Source organism: Procambarus clarkii, chromosome 66 (assembly GCF_040958095.1).
Source record: "Procambarus clarkii isolate CNS0578487 chromosome 66, FALCON_Pclarkii_2.0, whole genome shotgun sequence".
Taxonomy (NCBI): domain Eukaryota; kingdom Metazoa; phylum Arthropoda; class Malacostraca; order Decapoda; family Cambaridae; genus Procambarus; species Procambarus clarkii.
The window spans coordinates 17,935,837-17,960,325 of NC_091215.1; the positions used below are offsets into that span (position 1 = coordinate 17,935,837).

Below are 24,489 nucleotides of genomic sequence, written 5' to 3' on the forward strand. Positions count from 1 at the left end.
GGAGATCTGCGTATCTGATGGCTGTCAGGTGAGTTGGAACGAATTGTTTAACTGCTACAAACTAGGTTTTCCTTCTTTCTTATTAATAGCAGTAGTTTGTTTAGCTTTGACCAACTTTCTGGGCAGTTTTCACAGTTTTTTGTCTTTATCTGATCCTCATGCTACTCTCATCTTGATAAACCAGATTCTGACCTTAATTTCTGGTAGGCCACCAGGTCCAGGAAAACAGTAGCAGCTGGAAGTCTGTGGTACTTCAAATACCAAGGAGCTATTGAAGCAGCCAGCCCAGAAATAGGTAAGAACAAATTATACTAGCAGAGAGAATGAACCACTAATGACAAGTCTTTCCATTAATCTTATGATGCTAGCACATCAACATTCTATATTTTATATACATACATACATATATATATATACATATACATATTATATATATATATATATATATATATATATATATATATATATATATATATATATGTTGTACCTAGTAGCCAGAACGCTCTTCTCAGCCTACTATGCAAGGCCCGATTTGCCTAATAAGGCAAGTTTTCCTGAATTAATATATTTTCTCTAATTTTTTTCTTATGAAATGATAAAGCTACCCATTTCATTATGTATGAGGTCAATTTTTTTTATTGATTTTAAAATTAACATAGATATATGACCGAACCTAACCAACCCTACCTAACCTAACCTATCTTTGTAGGTTAGGTTAGGTTAGGTAGCCGAAAAAGTTAGGTTAGGTAGGTTAGGTAGTCGAAAAACAATTCATGAAAACTTGGCTTATTAGGCAAATTGGGCCTTGCATAGTAGGCTGAGAAGTGCGTTCTGGCTACTAGGTACGATACATACATACATACATACATATATATATTATATATATATATATATATATATATATATATATATATATATATATATATATATATATATATATATATATATTTTTTTTTTTTTTTTTTCTATAGTAATTCACAAGGAAGCCACCAAAATACTGTATGCAGCTTAAGCACAACAAACACCAAAGTAATCCAACCATTCATGCAATACAGACATATCACTGAAAATAGCACAATTTAGATGATTGCTATCAAGTTTTCACAATAAACTTAATCATTTGGGAATTATTTTTATAGTAATGAAATCTAATCTTACACTGCAACATCAGTTAAAGAAAAAATATATATAAATCAAGTAACAGAAATCAGAGATGTGTTCTAACTTCTTGTTTAAACTTGACATCATCTTCCATGCAGGATAATGGGTAGTTTTGTTGTACAGAGTTCTCTACAGTAAGACTGCCACGAGAAAAGCAAACACTTGTACAATGGAAAAAGTGCACCAACAAATTTTTCCCACACAATTTTCTCTACAAACGCTTCCTTATGTTAAGCTTCACTAACACAGCAGCTTTACCTTGAGATTTACACAATTCTTTAATTATAAATGTAGCTGGATATATTTAACAATTTACAAAGTTGCCTTTAATATTGAGGCAACTTGTTTTTAACCCAAACACAAATATATACAAATGTCCAACTACTGCATTTCAGATTTAATGGCAAATCAACAAAAAATCAAACTAATTTAAAGCAAGAACAATAATAATAAAGCCTTTAATGCTTAAGTGTGTGATGATGTACCTGGACCTCGAATGTACCTTGATGGTATTCTGGGAGGAGTTCTACTCCCCAAGCCTGGCCCAAGGCCAGGCTTGACTTGTGAGAGCTTGATCCAACCAGCTGTTGCTTGGAGCAGCCCGCAGGCCCACATATCCACCACAGCCTGGCTGGAGTAGCATGTCTTAAAGAAAACTATCCAGTTTTGTCTTGAAGATGAAAAAACTGGATAGTTTTCTTCAAGAAGTGGACCTGCCAGGCTGTGTTGCATATGTGGGCCTTATGTGGATATGTGGGCACATATCCACCACAGATGTAGAGTAAGTAAAATGCAATCACAGGTTTTTGACATGTTTTTATGTCCAAAAACATGTGCAAAAATACATGTATTGTATTATTGTCCATGACCCTTCCCTGGAGAGAATGACAACTGGAAGGGCAAGATATGGGATACTACCAGCAGCAGACTGTGTATAACCATAGGAAATATCACAACACTTAGCTCCCCAATTTTAGCCACCTGCACCAAGTCAAGATCAAATGAAATTCACAATACAATATAATGGTTAAAAATTGACAGAACAAGTGTGGCACCAATGTGACAGAAGTACAAATGTGTAAACTAATACCTTGTATGTATTACAACTTTATTTAATGCTATATTGCTGTATTTGTTTACGTTGTATATGCCTTTATTTAATATTACAGTGGTACCTCGGAATGCGATTGTCCCTGTATGCGAGGTTTTCGGAAGGCGAGGTGTATTTACTCCAAAAATTTGTCTCGGAAGGCGATGGTTACTTTGGGAGGCGAGTTTGGACGCGAGTTTGTTGATACGCGTACAGCCGACCTAGCGCGTGGTCGTTCGGCGATCATCGCCCCTCTGCCCCACTGCCCCTCAGTTCACCATTGTCTCGCGCTCAGTGACTACCCCCACATCAATTATTGTCGCGGATTTTCAGTGTTTTGTTGGATTTTTGGTGATTTGTCTATACAATTTGTTATTATATATCTCACCATGAGTCCCAAGAAAGCCAGTGGTAAGGATAAAGGCCAGAAAGCTCATGTGAGGATGACAATAGAGGAGAAACAAGAGATCATTCGGAAGCATGAGAACGGTACACGTGTTGTTGAACTTTGTAGGCAGTACAAGAAAGCCACATCAACAATATGCACTATACTTAAGAAGAAAAATAAGATTATGAGTGCTAATGTGGCAAAAGGAGTAAGAACATTAACGGCACAAAGACCACAAATACTTGAAGTGGAAAAGTTGTTATTAATTTGGATACACGACAAGGAGTTGAGGGGTGATAGTGTTTCGGAGGCCATGATTTGTGAGAAAGCCAGGGTGTTGCACGAAGACCTTCTAAAGAAGACCCCTGCAACGAGTGATGCAGATAAGAAAGAGTTTAAGGCAAGCAGGGGCTGGTTTGAAAAATTTAGAAAGAGAAGTGGTATCCATAGTGTTACAAGGCATGGGGAGGCAGCCAGCTCAGACAAACCAGCCGCTGGACGATTTATTGACGAATTTAAAGAGTTTGCAGAGACTGGGGAATACCTACCGCAACAAGTGTTTAATTGTGATGAAACAGGACAGTTTTGGAAAAGAATGCCTAAGAGGACATACATTACCAAGGAGGAAAAATCCTTGCCTGGACACAAGCCTATGAAAGATAGGTTTACGCTTGTGCTGTGTTCAAATGCGAGTGGCGATTTGAAAATTAAACCCTTGCTAGTGTATCATTCTGAAAATCCAAGGGTTTTCAAACAGTATAATGTGCAGAAAACCCGTTTGTGTGTGATGTGGAAGTCTAATAAAAAAGCATGGGTCACTAGGCTTATTTTTTCGGAGTGGGTGAATGAAGTGGTGTGCCCTGCCATAGAAAAATATCTGCAGGAGAAACAATTGCCACTCAAAGCCGTGCTTCTCCTTGACAATGCTCCTGCTCATCCTCCAGGCTTGGAAGATGATTTGATGCCTCAATACAATAAATTCCTCACAGTTAAATTCCTTCCTCCTAACACCACTCCTCTAATTCAGCCTATGGACCAGAAAATCATAGCGAATTTTAAGAAACTGTATGAAAGGGCACTTTTCCGGAAATGTTTTGAAGTGACTGAAGCCACAAACCTCACCCTCAAAGAGTTCTGGAGAGAGCATTTTAACATTTGTAGTGCTTTAAAACTCGTTGACAAAGCCTGGCAAGAAGTGACTCAAAGAACCCTGATCTCTGGCTGGAGAAAATTGTGGCCTGAAGGTGTGAGAGAACTAGACTGAGGGGTTTGAGCCTATAAATGATGCGCCTATTGTTGAGGAAATTGTTAGTCTAGGCCAGCAAATGGGCTTGGAATTGGATGGTGATGATGTGGAGGAGTTGGTGGAAGAACACAACGAAGAACTGACCACCGAAGAACTCCTAGCCCTTCAACAGGAACAGCAAGCCAACACAGCAGCGAATGATTCTGCAGTGGAGGAGGAGGTGGCAGCAGCACCAACAGCACCAGCGAGTGTCCCTTCTGCAGTAATTAAGAAGGTGTGTCAGATGTGGGAAGAGATTCAAACAACTATTGAACATACCCAGACAAAGCTGTAGTAGGCCGTTGTCTTAATCTTTTCAATGACAATGTGATGCCTTACTACAGAGAGAGCTTGCGAAGAAGGGAAAAGCAAGCTTCCATGGACAAATTTGTGGTGAGGAAATCGAGCAGTGAGCCTCAACCAGGACCTAGTGGCACTCAGGTTAAACGTCCCAGGGAGAGCACACCAGAAAGGTCCTCACTGCCTGATGTGATTATGGAAGGGGACTCCCCTTCCAAACAGTAACTCCTCTCCTCCTCCCCCCTCCTCACCATCTTCCATACGCCTACAGCACTCGACAGCAAGGTAAGTAATAACTGGAACATAGTTTTGTAGGTTTATTTAGATGAATTAGGTATAAAAATTTAGTTTGATGTGGGGTTTTTGGGGTAGTCAGGAACGGATTAATTCATTTCCCTTTATTTCTTATGGGGAAATTAACTTCGGAATGCGAGTTTTCGGAAGGCGAGGCGTCTCCAGGAACGGATTAAACTCGCATTCTGAGGTATGCCTGTATATTGTATTAGTTTTACAGAAATCTGTAAATGATTTGAGCAGAAGCAACTGAGAACAAGAAAATCAACCAGAAAGTAAGAAAATCATCAAGATAATACTTAAAAGGTAGGTTAATGAACCCTTTTTATATTGTTGTTTATCTTAGATCATTTTCTTTCACAGTTTAAGACACTAAAGTTCATATTTTGTGAGTGGTAAATATTAGTGGCATTTCATTCATACGCCTTTTAAGAACAAGAGTGATTACTAGTGCTATTTACAGTATTGCATTTAAAAATGTTTTTGAAATGGAATCCATAAATGATGTAAAGTGTCAATATGAATTGTAAGTCAATATATTAACCCTTAGACAGTGGTTATCATATGTTTATTCACGGGGTAATTCATGAATCGGGGTAATTCAAGGTAATAGGTAAAGGCACGATCACACAGCACTTGAGAAAAGAGTTATCAGAATCAAAGAAAAAATAATGAAAGAGGTAGAATGAAGGAAAAAGATTTATATGAAAGAGTTAAAAGGTACAAGAGGGAGGTGGCAGAACTTAAGGGAAGCATTGAGAGCACAAGAAAGTGAAAGTACTGTATAGTGAAAGTACTGTATTAGAAGATGAGAAAGTAAATATAAGAATTTAATAAAGACCATGGACATGAGATTACTTTGGGAATAAAGGTGTGGAAAGTAGAAGTGATAACTTGCCAATCAAAGGATAAAATAGACAAAACTTTCACAGCAGTGGTAAGAGGCATAATGATTAGTTATCTTAGAGAACTGAAGTTTACACAGGGTGTACAGTACACCGTGATAGACATACAGAAACAATCAATAATCACATGAATTACTAGAGTCAGCAGAAGGGGCACAATGAAGGGCAAGAGTGACAATGGAGGTAATGATCATAAAAACATATATGGCAAGCAAGTTAAAAGGAGGTTTAAACATTCAAAAAGATAGGGAGGTGCCATGCAGGGATGGGGCAACAGATAACAATAATACTCAACCCAGAAGCAAGTGGAACACAAAATACCTAAACATAGCATACTTAAGAAAGTAAGGAGATATCAGGAGGTTTACGTAAATAGTGATATCCTCTAAAGATGATATAGAAAAAAATTTACAATGACAAAAGACAATAAAGGCAGACTAAAATCCAAATGCAGGGACTGGTATCTGTAGTCAAACAGGTGCGGTAAAACAAGCAACAATGATACACCAGCAGAATGCAGCTCCAGCCCCTCAGTCAATCACCAAGAACCAACCATACAATATTCAGCATTATCCCTAAAATACAAATCCCTTTGCCTTCCAAACCCCCCAAAAGAGAGAGAACAAATTATAGATTAACAGAATGCAAGAATGCCAAATACAATTAGAATACGCAAAGTAGCAGTCATGGAACCCATAGCTATTTAAAACTTCAAGAGCACAAATCTCAAATGATGAGAGATTTAAAAATGCGTTGGTATAAAAAGCTAGGAAATGGGGACATAAAGCTAGACCTCACTTCCCAGTGATACTAACAGGTGCAAATACAACCACACCACACACACACACAAGACATGCACAAAGACAGAAAATATCCCAAGATATGGATGGCCTTTACACCCTATCCATAATTAATGCATGCAATTGTGCACTTCTCCCCACTAAATCTTATTACCTCTCACGCCTCCCCCACCGCCCTGCTCTCACGTCTCCCCGCCGCCCTGCCCTGCCCTCCCACATTCCCACTGTCCTGCCCTCCCACATCCCCACAGCCCTGCCCTCCCACATCCCCACAGCCCTGCCCTCCCACATCCCCACTGCCCTGCCCTCCCACATCCCCACTGCCCTGCCCTCCCACATCCCCACTGCCCTGCCCTCCCACATCCCCACTGCCCTGCCCTCCCACATCCCCACTGCCCTGCCCTCCCACATCCCCACTGCCCTGCCCTCCCACATCCCCACTGCCCTGCCCTCCCACATCCCCACTGCCCTGCCCTCCCACATCCCCACTGCCCTGCCCTCCCACATCCCCACTGCCCTGCCCTCCCACATCCCCACTGCCCTGCCCTCCCACATCCCCACTGCCCTGCCCTCCCACATCCCCACTGCCCTGCCCTCCCACATCCCCACTGCCCTGCCCTCCCACATCCCCACTGCCCTGCCCTCCCACATCCCCCACTGCCCTGCCCTCCCACATCCCCACTGCCCTGCCCTCCCACATCCCCACTGCCCTGCCCTCCCACATCCCCAATCATAAATATTAAAAATTATGTAAATAAAGTGCTCCTTTAATTTTAAGGCATGTAAGCAAATTAAGTCACGTTCCCCACAGAAAGCCATGCCAGTCTGGACACTCACTGTTAACTGCGTTTGGGAGTGAGTGAAGTCTATCCCTGTGAGTACGTAGAGGAGGCTGGGGACTATCTGAAATAATAAATACGCAAATCCATCCACACAAGCACAAACTAGAGAACAGAACACATTCTGTGCATTGTATTTCAATGGTGCCAAACGATTGTAAATATATACAGTATACTGATAATATTAAATAGTTAATTTGGAACATAAACACAACAAAATACAAAATTCTATTTGTAATATAATTTACAATAAAAATCTATAGAACAATCAAAATTAATTTGGCAACAGAGAAACCAGAGGTAAGAAACCCGGCAGGTAAGATGGTGTACGTGTGCAGCTGTACAACAAAGCTACCCCACGATACAGACATACACCACTACTTTAATAATTGCAAAAAATCTAATACAGCATTAAAACTATTATTAACAGAAATAAAGCCTCAGACAATGAAAGTAAAGGAAGCACAAAGTTAGATTCTATCTATGTCAATAGAATAATTAAATCTGCAAAAAGTTTTAAAGTTCTTTCAGAAAATAGCAATTAACTAGTAAGAATAATATCAACTTCTTCATGGAGATGCTAGAAATATCAATAGTTAACATGTAAAGCTAAATATGCATCTTGAAAAGCTTAGTTGAAGTTTAGCCAAAGGTTTATATTAAATGCCATAAAGCATTCGTTACTCTAATATTATAAAGGTGTGCTATTAACCTACACCAGATCAAACTGATTCCTGAAAATTATAAATTCAGGGTTTGAGATACAAGAGCATTTATGGTCAACTGAAATTACAAGTGGTAAAGCTTCCACTAACAGCAGTACCTCAATTCCTCACTGTGATAATATACTCTTACCGAGACGTCAACTTTTTCATTGACACTTTTGTTGGGGGGGGTTATATACCGAGTGAAGGCTGCACAGATACTTAAAAGTCAATTTCAATGCACTGGATAAAGAAAACAAGAAAAAGAAACCAAGAAAAAAGAAAAATAAGAATGAATAATGGTAAAATCAATTCATGAGGATCAAGAAATCTACTAACAAAATTTTTACTCTTAAACTGGTGGATTTTGATGAAGAAATGTTTACAATTCTGAGGACATAGTAGGCAGTGTGGTTCATTACAGCCACGAACAAAAGTGCCATCCCAGATTCCCATATACAATGCATGTGCTGTGCAACATCTGTGTAACTCAAAGCTGCTTCCTCCTTAGTTACTTACTAAATGAACAGGTTGTCTTAGAGCGCGGGAATGGGCCTAAGGGGTGAGATTGAGTCAAAGATTAAAGCAATGAAGAAATTCAAACAAAACAATTTGTTCCAGAAGCAGAGTACTGTATAAGGATCTCAAGACCTTAACATAAATGTGTACTTGGCTTAATTTGTGGTTGGTTGTATGCATATAAAAATACTCTGAGGAAGAGCTTGGTAGATGCACTACCTTAAAATTACAAGAATGTTAAACTATTATGTTACTAAAAATTATCCTGTATATAATATATATTTTTGCAATGAAAAATTTTCTTAAAACATAGTAAAAATCTGGACAAAGACAAAATGCATAACCTTACTCAAATTAATTGGATTAGTTTTAGTAAGGTTGAATGTGAACACACACAAGGTTGTATGTTTTCACATGCACAACCTACCCAAACCTTGTGTGTGAAACAAGATTGTGCGTGTGTTTTCTCCATGTTAAACAGAAGGGCCCAAATTCATCCCCGCCTTCCTCATTTATATTGCTATTATTGCACATTTGACTACACCATATTGTCCCCCCTTAAGTCATCTCAATTAAGTTTTCCCCCGTGCTATGTATACATCATTTTTCTCCTGAATCATCCCTGTCAGAGTGCATAGAGCACAGTATGAATACCAGCAAGTCACCTTTATATTAAATGCTTTCTTCGTTCGTAACATTTTTTCTTCTTATTTTCAGGTTTAATGCACTCTATATTAAGTGAAGCTTGGTTAAAATTAGATTAGGTTTTATGTTAATTAGGTAAACAAAACACCATAAATTAACATCCAACATGCAGTTGTTATATGTTAATCTCCTAAATCATTGCAGTTATCATTTGTTAATTTTAGTTATTATTGCCAGTTTATATACAAATGAGGTATGTTTATAACATAGTTCATCGACATGGATGTAATGAGGTTAACTAAAACTTATAAAATACTCTTACTATCACATTGTAGTTGTTTAGCATCAATAAGGTTATCGTGTACTAGTGGCTTGTGGTTATTGTCAAATCACAATTTGTTTTTTTTTCGCTAGTACTTGAATCTATTCCTGAAAGACACTCCCAGAGTAGCTTGATTGATATTTCTCTTGGGATGTGCCAGGTTTACATGCACTATATGGGTACTTATTACATTGTACACCTATATTCAGTACTCACTGTTTTATCAATTACACAGTGTAAATTTTTTCCTGGTAATAAGGGTTATTTACTGATTGCTTATATCTCCAAAATATATAAAATGGCTATAATTTCCTTCAAATTTTGCTTTGATCTTTGCACTGAAGGTACTTTAAGACTACCGACTCATTATACAGAGCCAAGACACTTCTTTCACAAGTCGGTAACCTTCAGATACCTTCAAGGTGTCTTTCATATACTGTCTTAGGCAAAGGTCAAAGCAAGGTTTGACGGAAATAATAGCTATTTTCTGTATTATGTAGTCACAGACAATCAGAAAATAACACTACCCAGGAAAGAAGTGTTACAGTGCTGTGTGTACGCAGAATTATTAGTTTACATAATGTTTTGTTTGTGTCGAGTAAGTGAAGCAGCAAACATAAAACCCATCCAAGTTGACCTATACCTGTATTTTCTTTCTTTTTTCTATACATACTGATGCTAGGTATGTTATATCAGCATAATTATGTCATGCCATCAACAATGTGGTGCATTCCACATTATAGAAATATTTCATCATGGTGAAGGCTACCAATACATAATATTTCTGGTGAATGATCCCTTTTGTTGACTTTTCATTATCAGAAAATAATATAAATGGAGACAACAAATAAAAATCCTTTGCTAATTAATGCTTATTATTTGGATTTATGATATTCTTTCTCGGGAGGAAAACGTAGCACCTGATATTGAGTAACATCATATTTCTATTACAAAATGGAGACTCAAAATGGATTATATCACCACTAAGAAAAGTAGTAAGAATTTTGAATTGATCTTGGCATAAATGTAAGGATTTTTAAGGATTTTGGTATAAATGTAAGGAATATTAAGGATTTTGGTATAAATGAAAAGAGCAGATCTTAACTTACTATAAATGTAATACAAAATTTCAAAGGTTCAATGTAATGAAATGCCCCTTTCTTTTTGGCACATCAGTAGCTCCCCAGAGGTAACACACTGGTATTGCTAAGCCTTCAGCTTGTACTAGGAGCCACAACCAGAAACGTGCTCTCAACAAGACAAGGAGAGAATGGGCACTTCCCCAAAAATTGAGGAAAATCTACTAGAAAGTCTATACGAAAGAAAACATTGCTTCAAAGAAAAAAGTGAAATAAAAGCCATGCCAACAATAATTTGCAATGGGCAAAAATTCCAACTTGCTTGATCATCACTAGATGGTAAAACAAGCCACTGAAGGTTCTGATATAAAACTGCATCACTCACAAGCTGCCAGTACTGACCCACAATACCCCATAAGAAAAGAAGAATGACAGGTCGGCCCCCCTCAGTAACAAAAAGCTACTGAGGGGCCGACCAGAAAGAGCCATTTTATTACATAAGCTACCTCTGTAGCTTATTCGATCTTACTTGCAGTAGTGCTTCAGAAAAGATAACTTCTCTGTTGAAAAGAACACACGACTAGGTAAAAAACCAGTGTTGAATGTAATGAAGTGCCATTTTCTGGGCGAGCCCCGGAGGCTCCCTGGAGCTTATCGGGCTAATGTATGTTATGTTAGACCAGGACATTAGCTATGGAGTTCAGACCTACCAGGGACCAGCGCCAGAACCTGGCCCCTTCAGAGAGGTTTCAGGGAGCAATGGCCCTGGAAAACCCATTATGGTTGGGGGTTTTCTTTATCTGCCATCGACCGGGGTTAGGCACCCAGAAAGGTAGGCATAGCAAAAACCCCACACGGTAAAAAACTACAACAAAAAAATGAACAGAGAGGTAGAAACTCTACAATCCCAAGGAAACAAGCAAACAATATATTTACTGCCGCGCCGGTCATCCGCGCAGCCCTCCCCTCCCCGGGAGGGTGAGGGGGGAGGCCCCGGACCTCACCGCGCCGGCTGCCTTCAGTTCGGAAACTAGGCTTCAACCAACGCAAAAAAAAAAAAAAAAAAAAAAAAACGGCAAACGGAGGGAGGGAGGGTAGCCAAGGGAGCCTTCGGGGCTCACCCAGAAAATGGCGTTTCATTACATTCAACGCTGGTTTTCTGTGGGGAGCCCCTACGGCTCCCTGGAGCTACATACCCAAAAAGAGAAGGAAATAGGGACTTACCAGGGAGGCGGCGGCCACAAACTCCTCAACGCGAAGTCGAGACAACTGGCTGCAACCTGCGACCCAAAGCAGCACAAGAATGCCGAGGAGCAGGGACGTTCACCAGATAACGGGCAGCCAGGACCCTGTTCGACTTCCAAAATCCACACGCCCGAATATGAGCCCAAGACATGTTATCAAACACGGCAGTCAAAGCTGCAAACTTCCGAACGTCGTGGATGTGAGGAGAGACCGCAGGCTGGCTAGACTTAACCCTGCGGACAACCTGGGAGACCCCGAGCCCTGGAACAGGGAACGAGGGAAACCGGATCAACCCAAAGCGCATCCCCAGCAACCCCAGCTGAAGCACGCAGGTAACAGTGAAGTGCTGCAACCGGACACAACACATGATGCACCCCCGGCCAAACCAACCAAGCATCAATGACCCACAGACCCCTCCGGAAAGCAGCCGTCTCGTTCTTCGCCAGAAAAGATGGAGAAGGCTGCAAACGAGCAAACCTACCCCAAGGACCAAAATAGCAGAAACCCCTGCGCCAGAGAAGAGCATGAAGCTCCCCTATCCGGCCCCCAGAGGCAAATGCCAACAAAAACAAAGCCTTGGAAAAACAATCCAGAACCAAATGGGCCACCACAAACCGAGGAGAGGAATGATAGGAGAGCACCCTGTCCAAGGACCAGGACAGCTCAGAAAGCGCATGAGCAGGCCGGAGGTGAAACATAGCAAAGGAAAGCTTACGGAATGGGGCGGATGCGACATCCACACCGAACGCTAGCTTGAGCGGCTCCGCCAGCACCGCACGATACGAGGCGACAGTATTAGGCATCAAATGACAGTCCTGAAAAAGCCAAGAAAGAAAGTTCAAGACAACCCAATCTGAAAGAAAAGACAACCTACGAAGAGCCAGAAAATAGTGAGAAAAATGCCAGGAAACTTCATACTGTCGCCGAGATGAAGCTCTCGGGTGAGACACCATCAACAAAGCCACCTGATCACCATAGAATTGGTGATACACCCACCTCAAAAAGACCGGACGCAAAGAGCAGAGGAGAAGGTCGAACCAGCCCTGTATCGGACTGGGCCAACCTGCTGAAAGAAGAGGAGCAGCGGGAAACGTCCCGGATTCTGGCACCGAGCCAATAGCACTGGAAACCAAGGCTGGGCCGGCCACCAAGGGGCCACAAAGACTACTCTCCCTGGGAATGTCTCCAACCGAACCTGAACCCGAAGCAACAGCTGGAGCGGGGGGTGGGGGGGGGGGGGGGGGAAGAGACCAGTCCTGCCGACAGGCATCCACCTCAAACTCCTGGCAGTCGGGGAAGGGCGTCACAGACTGGGAGACACCGAGACCACGCCGACGTGAAGAAGTCCACATCTGGGAGATCGTACATCTGGCAGATCCAACAAAACTAGTCGTCGTCAACCGTCCACTACGTGGACAGGGGATAGAAGCGTGACAGACCATCCACCAGCACGTTGGACACTCCTCGGACATGAACCGCATGGAAAGCCAAACCCCGAGAATCCAGCAGACGAACCACTCGAAGGAGCCAAGGGGTACCAACCCCAAAGAGCCAAGGACCGAAGAGAACCCCCGCGGTTCAGGCAATGAACTACTGGAGAACAGTCCGAATGGACTGTTCTCCCAAAGGAACCAAAACAGACGCCGAAGCCAAACCCGACCTGCCGGCTAGATTAGCATGGCGAAGTTCGGACTCCCGCACAACCACTTGAGCAACCGCCAAGTGACCCGGGACCCCTTCAGAAACAGCCGATGGCAGTCCCGCAGCCACAGCAATGCCTCTGGAGGGAGAGACAAGGAAGCAGTCCGAGAATCCCAAACAAGACCCAGCCAGGTCCGAACCTGGGACAGAACCAGATGGGACTTCCTCCAGTTCACCAGGAACCCGAACCTGGTGAGCTGGGAAAGAACCATATCCCTGGCGAGCAGACAAACTGACCGACTGGGAACCCACACCAGCCAGTCGTCGACGTAGGGCAAAACCCGAATCCCTAGAAGACGCAGACGGGTCACCACAACCCGGGTCAGATGCGTGAAAATGCGAGGTGCCGGATTCAAGCCAAAAGGTAGGCATTGGAAACGGTAAGCGTGACGCCCCACCACAAAACCTAACCAGTCCCTGAAACCCGGATGAATAGGAACGTGCCAATAGGTGTCCTTGAGGTCCAGGGACACCATCCAGGCACCCGGCTCCAACAGAAGCCGGACCTGAGACAGAGTAGTCATCCGAAAGGAGGGGCAAGGAATCCAGGGGTTCAGACGAGACAAGTCCAGAATGAACCTCAGATCCGCACAGTCCCGTTTCGGCACTGGAAACAGACGGGAAACCCACCTGAGGGACGTAGTCGTTTCGACCATGCCCAAGTGCACCCACTCCAAGACGACTTGACGAAGTGCAGGAGAAGAAACCTGCCCTGTTAGCCCTAAACCACCCCAAAGGAGGAAGAGTCGCCCAACGCCACCGCAGGCCAGATGACACGACCGAAAAGGCCCACAAATCATGGAATCAAGCATGGGCAAACAGAGCGAGCCTCCCTCCCCATCGCCCTGTCAATGGGGCGAACCGCGAAAGAGCTGACGCCCCTTACGAGAAACCAAACATCGAACAGGGTGATCACTGCGCCGACCAGACGACGCTGGCCCCGAAGGGAACAACGGCTCAGAAACTGGCACCAATGGTCCACCTCGATCAGCGGAACCCGAAATCCTGGCACAACCCCTCCAAAACTGACGAGAATGACCACTTCGGAGAATCACCAAATCCGCCATAGGACGACAACTAGACGAAGCCGTGTGCAGAAACAGAGACTGCATTCTCTGCAAAGAGCAATGGACAAAACGGAGACGAAAACCTAAGAGCCAGGACCCAAGCGGATTCCAAAGAGAGGGGCGAGCACAGCCTTATGGCACGCGAGGCGAGAAGCAAAAAACAGAGACACTGCTTCCTTCAGGATGGGCGCAAAGAGCTTTAACAGTGCAGCCAACGCCCTAGCTGCCGAAGTCAGCACCCCAGACAAAGGCCCTTCACTCAACGCTCCCACATCTTGAGGTTATCTTGAGATGATTTTGGGGCTTTTAGTGTCCCCGCGGCCCGGTCCTCGACCAGGCCTCCATCCTCCTCAAGCCAAGCAGAAGACAGCTTGAAAAAGGAAAAGAAACGCAAGACCGACGCCAAATGCCCACGGGCGCGCAAGACCGACGCCAAATGCCCACGGGCGCGCAAGACCGACGCCAAATGCCCACGGGCGCGCAAGACCGACGCCAAATGCCCACGGGCGCGCAAGACCGACGCCAAATGCCCACGGGCGCGCAAGACCGACGCCAAATGCCCACGGGCGTGCAAGACCGACGCCAAATGCCCACGGGCGCGCAACTCCTCTGCAACCAACGAAGCCAAAAGCTGAGAAACCTGCACGTGAAGCTGGAAAAGACCAACATCCCGAGAAAGCACGGGAGCGAACAAGCACGCATTAAGGTGCTCAAACTCGGCCCCCAGGTAAACCTGCAGAAAAGTAGAAGTTTCCCGCCAATCAAGCGTGCAGGTCCAACAGAACCCATGCCACGCCCCCAACGAAAAGAAAGGGCAGTCTGCCAGCCAGGGACTCCGAAACCTCCAAAACGCACTCAAAAATGGGAAGAACCAAACTCAAACGAGGATGGATCCACTGCAGAAGCATAACACGGGTCTCGCAATAGGTGAGCAGACAGAGCTTCCCGAGCCACCTTCGCGGAGATACGGGAAGTAGAAAACCTCTGGAAAGACGGATCTGAGGTACCCAGGAACATTCTCAGAGTAAAACTGGAGCACAAGCAGAGAACATGACTTGCAAGACTCCGGGTCAAAGGTGTCGTTGACCCAACAGGCAGCATGACAAAGGCAAAACAGGTGACTGTCGCCCTGAGACAAGGGCACACTGCAACCTTCAAACCCGCACAAGGCAGGCTGGAACTTGGGAGACGCATCCATGGGTCCACCGAGCCCCGACGGGTTTCCAGGGCCCATAGGGTAACAACTACGGGAAGCCCGGTCAAGGTGTTGCCAACCGGTTAAAAACAACAAGGGTAGATGATAATACTGAAAACCCCTGGGACATGTACAAGCATGGGGGCCTAGCAGAGGGCCACCAAAACAATATCAGGAGAACTATAGACCCACGAGGCAGAACCTCCACCAGGCAAACAAAAACAAAAAAGAAAAACCCCGCAAAAGTACACCATCCTCAGAAGCAACAGGAACCGGTCGCCGCTTAGGTGGCAGGCTGTGCAACACCTTGACGCTCTAACCAGCACACCACCACTCCCAACCCAAGGCCAAACAAGGGTCCCAAGCCCCAGCTGGCCCAAGGGCAAGGCAAATGCCGAGCAGCAAGAACCCCTTCTTGAGGTTATCTTGAGATGATTTCGGGGCTTTTAGTGTTCCCGCGGCCCGGTCGTCGACCAGGCCTCCACCCCCAGGAAGCAGCCTGTGACAGCTGACTAACACCCAGGTACCTATTTTACTGCTAGGTAACAGGGGCGTAGGGTGAAAGAAACTCTGCCCATTGTTTCTCGCCGGCGCCTGGGATTGAACCCAGGACCACAGGATCACATGTCCCGCGTGCTGTCCGCTCAGCCGACCGGCTCCCCTACGGGAGCGGTTCCCGAACGCCCCAGGGAAGATAACCCTGACACAGGGGGGCAGTACTCACAGGGCGCCTAGGGAAGGAAACCCCTAAGCGCATGCAGCCCCGGCACTGATGAGGTACTCCTGGCCACCGCACACCACACAAAGACAGCAGAGAATGCCACACGAGCCAAACACCGCCCAGGAATTTGAGGCCAGAGAAGTGTCTATCCTGGTTGACACTAGCTTACAAACTGAAGGCAGCCGGCGCGGTGAGGTCCGGGGCCCCCTCCCCTTCCACCTCCTGGGAAGGGGAGGGCTGTGCGGATGACTGCCGCGGCAGTAAATTGATTGATTGGGATTGTAGGGAGTTTCTACCCCTCTGTTCGGTTTTTTGTTGTAGTTTACCATGTGGAGTTTGTTTTGTTATGCCTACCTTTCTGGGTGCCTAACCCCAGTCAATGGCAGATAAGGAAAACCCCCAACCATAATGGGGTTTTCCAGGGCCATTGCTCCCTGAAACCTCTCTGAAGGTGCCAGTTTCTGGCGCTTGTCCCTGGTAGGTCTGAACTCCACAGCTAATGTCCCGGTCTAAAAATAACATACATTAGCCCGATAAGCTCCAGGGAGCCGTAGGGGCTCCCCACAGAAAAGGGGGTAATTAAACAGCAGTGTTGCTCATAGAAGAAGAGCATCAGTGGAGTACCCAGAGCTCAAGAGCAAAAAAAATTCCACAAAGACAAGGAACATCTAATATAGAAAGAGCGCAGCTAGTTGAACCACCCAAAACCTAAAGTTCATAAAACAGCTTTAGATATACCTGTACTGTATTAGTAAGGAACCAGTGTGTCAAACTGCCATATATTATGGGAAAATGAGTAGACAGAAGATTGGCTGAATTGAACAATCTTCAGGATGACCTGGTAGATAAGGGTCATGCAGCAATGAACAAGGGGACACTAGATTAACAAATTAAGCATACATTCAAGCAGTGTAAGTCATGCAGAGATAACACCACATTGTAGGAACACAGCAGGGGGGGTATGGTGAACCAAGCATCAATGACCAGAGGTCTTCTCAAGGATTGTGGAAGACACGTTCTTAGATAAAAATGACAACTGAAAAAGAGAATGATCATCAGGAACAAAGAAACAGAAACAACACTTCCAGAGAAGAGCATGAAGGGTCAACCCAACTGCAGATTGCTAAATCCAACAAAACAATCACCTTAAAGAAAAACAAATTCAAGAGACTTGAAGACAAGAAAATAAAATTGGCAAGGCCGATCCAGAAACTGAAAGAGTTCAGGAGGAGCACAAACCAGTTGGAAGTGAAAAAAAAAAACCTGAGAATTTGAGAAATGAGGGAAAATAATGTATCGACCCCAAGTGTGAGCAAGCACTCTGTCAGCCAAACACTATAGGGCAATAGTATTAGGCATCAGACAACAATCTAGAGGGTCAGGGGAAGAAATGATATTACTACTGCCTCCTAAACAAAAGACAATATGGAAAGGAAAAGGCTCACCAGGTTACCTGACACTGTCACTTCAAGAAAAAGCAAATGCAAATGCACGGCAGAGTTGTGCATTTGGTTCTGCAACTGTACTCTAAATTGGTTCTGCAAATGCACAGAAAGTACTCTAATCTTGCCAAAATGCAGAACAGCAGTTGGATCAGAGGAATGAGATAGCAAGAAATGAAATGTGCCCGATTCCAGTCAAGACTAAAGACATTAACCACAAAGGCTTCACAATCAAGAAACTGAACCACATAAATGGCCAGCTGAAGATTTCACACAAGATCTACCTAAGAGTGGACAAACACACTCACCTAAATGCATTTGCAGGCTATGAGCTATGGCTTTAAGTTCCAGTTATTAAGCTTAATTGACTGGTGTATATATTCCAGAGCCTATTGGGCTCTGGACAGAGCCCAATAGGCTCTGGAATCTATACACCAGTCAATTAAGCTTAATAACTGGAACTTAAAGCCATATCTCATAGCAATAGCTCCGTCACATCTACATTTAAGTGTGTGTGTGAAGTTTGCCTCCATCGCTTCCCTTCTTAGGAAGTGATGGCATAAGGAACCTTCATGGGAAATTGACCAGTTCCTGATCATTTTGTGTAACTCTGTGCCCAGATTCTGGTTAGTGCGTGTAACTGAGGCTTAGTTCAACATGAAGGCAATAGCAGTACCAATACTTAAGCTCTGGGGTGCTACCAAGAAACTCTACCTAGAAATTTAATTTTGAACTTCATTTCAACCCCTCAGTGGAAACAAAAGTAAGATGAATAGCAGCAAAAGGATTAAACAATATGATAGAAGGCAAAGTTGCAGTCTTATCAAGAGAAATCAACAAATAAAAAAGTTCCATATTTTTAAAGAAAGTTGTGTATTACCTGGAGGTTGATTATTATTGTTGATAATGGCAGCATTTACAGCATTGTTGTCTAAAGACATAGAACGTGTCCTCTCAAGATTAGAGGGTAGATCATTCAATCGCAATGACAACTGCCGCTTGAATGGTGACTGAAATAGAATAAACGTTTTAAAATACAAAACTTTCCAAAATATGCAAAATACTGCATCATTTTTAAATTATTCAAGTTTTGTTTGGTAATTACATTTTTTGTTCACTACTAATAATAATAATAATAAAAATAATATTAAGCTATGAATATAGTACACCTCTTAATACAAACTCTTAATAGTAAGAGAAAATGTCAGCAAATTCAAAGCTATGCAGTAAGCTAAACCTGTACATCAGAAATTAATGTCAGCTGTAACTCTAAACATCCCACTCATGCAATGTCCCTAGAGGTCTCAGTCGATCAGTTGCTAAGGAGCAACTGATCGACCAAGTGAAACCCTCTTGCATCACAACAATAAAGATATTGGAAAACCAGCAGAAGCCACGAACAGGATTTGAATCCACTTTATACTCCCAAGCCAGCGCTCTAGACTGCCATGACATGGTCAAAAGTAATGCAACCTAGGATTCCACTGAATCCTCTTGGGTTCCTGAGGCTTACAACCAAAACACAATCAGGGTTTTAAGCATTGTCCCCATGCACTCCGACTTATGGTCCAGTAGTTCTCCTCCAACAAATGCACAATGAAATCACATTAACGTTATGTATCAATGAATAAATCAGGAGCCATGAGGATTCAAACCCACTCACTCGGTACTATTAGCCAGAGTGCATGGGGATGGAGGGGCCAATGCTTTAAACCCTGATTGGACTTTAAGCCTCAAGAATCCTAGAGGGTTCAGTGGAATCTCAGGTTGCATTGCTTTTGACCATGTTGAGGCATGGTGGTGTAGGGCGCTACCTTGGGAGTACCAAGTGAGTGGGGTCGAATCCTCCTCATGGCTCCTACCGATTTTTTCACACATACATCAAATTAATGTAATTTCATTGTGTGGAATAAAGATATTAACACAATCTTCAAAAAAGTACACAATATACTTTGAAAGCATAACCAGTGACACCCTTTGTAAAAGATTAAGGGCATTTGTTAACCCTGACAGGGCCTGACAGTTGAGTGGACAGCACTTTGGATTCGAAGTCCTGAGGTTCTGGGTGTGATCCCAGGTGAAGGCAGAAGCAACTGGGCAGTTTCTTTCATCTTGATGCCCCTGTTACCTAGCAGTAAATAGGTACCTGGGAGTTAGACAGTTGCTACGGGCTGCTTCCTGGGTGTGTGTAACAAAAAGGAGGACTGGTCGAGGACCGGGCTGCAGGGACACTAAGCCCCGAAATCATCAAGATAAAGCAATGCACCAGGCGACATGTTACCAGGTGTGGTGGTGCACCAGCCGACACGTGATTATATTAGTATAGTATATCACAAGATTCGAAACTCCTATGCATAAAAGGGGGCTCACATTTGCTTCCTCAGGTCTCCAGTAACCATTCCCAATCTTACACAAAAATCCTAAATCCCTCACTTTCCTTCCATGGCCTTAGTAATGTGGATTACATTACTAAGGCTTACGTAATGTGGACTACATTACTAAGGCCTACGTAATGTTCCTAAGGCCATGGTCTTAGGAACATAGAGAGCAGCCATACTATGAGCCACTGAAATTTTGTATCATCATCAAGTGTGTGATTACCATTATATATTTCGGGCAAAATGTGTGCTATGTCCAATTATAAGATTTAGGCTTATATATACAGTACAGTATACATTAGAATGAATCAATGGTGTGCATATATTTATAAACACATCTGTATATACAATACTGAGTATGTATGTTTTCAAAGTTATACATAATGAACATCCATCTTTGACACATAGATGCAACTTGTTAGAAGAAAAACTCAATAAATAATGTTTTTTGAACAATTTTTGTTTGGTGAACCACGGTAATGTCATTTTAAAAGGTGTGTAGTGCAGGAGTTAAGAGCAGGATCAACACTTTAAAAACACTACTGTTACCTGGCTGAGATGCTGGAATACCCTAAAGGAACCTTGACGCTGCAGCATAAGGGGTGTAGCATGCGGCCTTGCAATGGCATGTGGATTTTCAACCTTTTTGACGGGTACGGGTTCTGAAAAGTAATACAATCTAGAATGTACAGGTACTGTATTAACTTGTGTAGCTACAAATACTGGTACACTAATATATTATATTTTGGTCTCTGTCTGTCTCATATACCATACATAGTGAAATGGGGGAATGAGGAGGATCAAAACAAGGAAAGAGGAAGAGGGAGGAAAATGGGCAAGGTGAGGTGAGGAAGAGCAAGAAGCAAAGACAGAATGAGTGAGGAGGGAGTAAGATGAAAGCGAGAACATGGGAAGGAGGATATGGCAGAGGAGGTAGAAACAGAAAAAAAAGATAAAGGAAAGAAAGGAAGGGAAGACAATACTTGGCTAGTTAATAATCACAAAATCATTATACACCATCATAAGAAAAAATTTACTAACCAATAGGTTTACATTCCTGAGGGTCGGACAACCTCTCTGTGACGGTCATTTGTCGGAAGGAGCCAGAGCGGGTAAATGTGGATGTGGTGGGATCAAATGACATGGTAACCCCACACTCCTTATCTCTCTTTTGCTTGCGCTCCAGGCAGGCGGCAAAAGCACAACCAACTGCATGACTCAATCTCTCACCCTGAACAAAAATATATAAAAAATAAACCACAATATTAAAAACTATTAAAAGCAATTAGTTACAGTATACAGTTTACCTATGCCCTCTAGAAACATTTTTCCCTAGGAGTGACCTTATGTTAACCCTCCTCTATATTTCATTAGATGCCCTTAAGTGATGACTCTTGAAAGAACTGTTCACCACAGAAGTTCACATGCTTTCTTAGCTTCACATCAGTGAACCCATTATCACATTCCTACAGTACAAGAACAAGAAATGCACACCACCTCTACAGTACAAGACCAGTCCAGTGATGGAAACCACAGAAACAACCACTATGTTGAGCTGTACTGTTAATGCAGTCAATAGGTAACGGTAAATTACTATTTTACACAATACAAATCTTACATATCATATTGTATATCATATTGTGTTGCATATCTTACATATTAAATATCTTGCACAGTATACAACACTATGGTACACATAGAAATCACAATAACGTGATATATCAAATGAATAAAGCCACAAAGGCCGTGATGAAGGAACATCCCGTGCGTAGGTTCGAACCCTCGTCACGGCCCTTGAGGATTTGTTCAACACTATAGTGTTAAGTCTGATATATAACTTCAACTACAGCAGTGAATGATTAATATTACCACATCAAAGAGGGTAAACTTATTTAAATACTACATGTATTTTATGCTACTTTAGTCACAACTAAAAATGAAACAAAAATAGCAAAATACATGAATTATATAAGTGGATATTCAGCTTACTCTAATAGCTTAATTTTCAATTGTAAAAAATTACTAAATGCATCACTATTTTCACAGGTTCAAGTGATATATCCAAGATAGCATTTTATTCTTACACTTTATTCTAAACAACTTCTGAAGAAATATACAGGTACTGTATTATAAAGCTTTCTTCGTTATATAATAATTTGATACAATAAACTTTGATGCAATAATTAAAGAAAAACAAATCTTAATTTTAGGAAAAAACAAAAAAAGTTAGTAAACAGCTAAACATTTATCACACGAGCTCGAACACAAATTCAACATACCGTTTCCTTAACAGCAACAAAACCATGGCACATCCATCGCCTTGTAGTTCCATCTCGACATATATATGAGAATCCTTTTTCATGATTTCTATCGGGCGCACAAAAAGACACCTTCTCTATCGTTTGGTCTACAATCAGTCCCTGGAAAATATATAAAGTGATATATTGTACATAATACAGTGGATGCTGTTAAAGTGAATAATACTTCAAAATGAATATAATTCCTCTGTTCCTGTGCAAAAGAAGAGCAGTAAGAAGAATATCTGGACGACTGCATAATTACATAATAAATGTGCTGTAAAATCAAACTGAATGGTATATGGATGATGGCTCTCAAAAATATACAGGTTGAAAGAACATGCCAAGAAACTAAGAGTTGGCCCCAACAAGCAAAGAAGTCGATAGTGATCGTGGAGTAAGGAAAACTGGCAAGATGAATATCAATGACATGTTGGATAAACAAAGAATGCTTGGTTAAGAATGTTGTGTGGGTATGTAGTGTTGTGCAAGCTGGGAGAAGAGTGAAGGAGTGCTTGATAAGTCATACGAGGCAAAATAGCTTTATGATAAAGTGAATTAAGTAGATACAGTCAGTGTATTGTCAATAAAATAACAAAAAGGAGAAAGGGATAAAACAAAATGAATGAGTAGCCGAGAAAAAATAAATTCAGAAAACCTGAAGCCATTTTGGAAAGAATGCAAGTGTAAGGAGAAAATAAAAAGATTAATGCAAAATCCCATAGGAATAGTGATAAGAACTGGAGGATGATAACTAGTGACAAACAAATTAGAAGTTGCAGGCAATAATCTGGTAGATGGATTTGATGAGATGCAGTTAAGAAAATTAAATGTAATGGAAAAATAGCACTTTTATGCTTGCCTATCAGTGACTACAGGGAATGAGGTTAAGTTCACTATTCCCCAACTACTAGCTGTTTGTATATGGTGTATTGTAAAATCTTGGCATTCTTCTTCTATGTTGTGTATGCTTTAGAAGTTGTGGATCAAAGCATCCAAGTACAGTACAGTACAAATACTTCCTTACATTTCTACTTCACACGTCTGTTTCCAACTGTCACTACAGCCCTTTTGTTCAATATTCTCTGAATTTAAAGATGATGTTCTTGTCCATCTTATTTATTCCTCTCAATATCTTGCATATTGTGATCATATCCCAACTGCTATCTCCTTGGATATTGGGTTCAATTTTCTTAATCTATCACTACAGCATAATCTTCTTAATTCAGATACTTTGCTTCATTCTAAAAATCTATACTTTTTCGAGTTGCTTTTTGTGCTTCACAAGGTACAGATTCCATGATGTGGCATCTTCACCTACTAATCTAACAATGGTCATAAACAAGCCCTTGTTCAGATTCCTGAATACCAATTTAATGTTTGTCGGCTAACCATGTGCAGTTGAAGTTATCCTGTTTGCGTCCACTTCCAGTCTTGGTGCTGGTGCCATGTTCTCTTAAGTATCTAACTCTTGCAATGTAGTAAGTTGCCTTCCGCTTTTTGTGAGATTCCTGTTGGTATCCTTTCCCTCTTTCCCACCTTCATTACCTTAAACTTGTTGGGGTTAACAACCCCAGGTCTGCCCACTGCTGGAGTTTGTCAAAGTTGTCGCAGAAATGTCCAGTCTTATTACATTTCTACTTTCCTCATAAATTTAGCAATAGCAATGGGCCTAGGATTGGTCCTTGGCTACCCTGCTTGCTACATTCCTCCAGCCCAACATTTCCTCTCTGACATGCCGACTCTGACATTTCCTCTCTTTCCTCATGACCCTCTGTTTCCTGCCTGTCAAGTGCTCCCTTGTCCAGTTTAGAACCTTGCCAGCTGTGTGAGAGTAGTTCTTTCTCAGCCAAATGTGCACACTTGTAGTTGCAGTATGCTGTGCACTTAACTTTACATTATGCATAATTATCATTACCTCATCTCAGGTTAGAGTACTACTGTGTTGATGTCCCTGGATAGCAAATCATATTTGCAGCTCAGATAAAGTCAACAGTTATATGATGTTTGGTTATATGACGGGATGATGGAATCTTTATTTGTTGTGTATATCATGGCCATTTTAGATAGTGTAAGTTACAGCACAAGGTGAACTAGCTGCAAGCAGTCAGG

The 24,489-nt window shown here is 42.4% G+C and overlaps 1 protein-coding gene across 14 annotated transcripts in view; it reads right to left on the reverse strand.

Annotated features, from left to right (window-relative positions):
* The window catches only part of numb (NUMB endocytic adaptor protein), a 586,620-nt gene that overhangs the window by 30,451 nt on the left and 531,680 nt on the right, over positions 1 to 24,489 (reverse strand). For 6 of the 14 annotated variants that reach the window (XM_045760091.2, XM_045760090.2, XM_045760084.2 and 3 more), the window contains 5 exons: positions 22,360 to 22,500; positions 21,122 to 21,311; positions 20,630 to 20,742; positions 18,583 to 18,712; positions 7,061 to 7,126 (listed from right to left, as the gene is read on the reverse strand). In XM_045760091.2, coding sequence (XP_045616047.1) covers positions 7,061 to 7,126; positions 18,583 to 18,712; positions 20,630 to 20,742; positions 21,122 to 21,311; positions 22,360 to 22,500 — 640 coding nt within the window. Of the gene's footprint in view, positions 1 to 7,060; positions 7,127 to 8,285; positions 8,322 to 18,582; positions 18,713 to 20,629; positions 20,743 to 21,121; positions 21,312 to 22,359; positions 22,501 to 24,489 lie in introns of all 14 variants that reach the window. The other 8 variants (XM_069309831.1, XM_045760087.2, XM_069309830.1 and 5 more) reach the window with 2 other exon arrangements.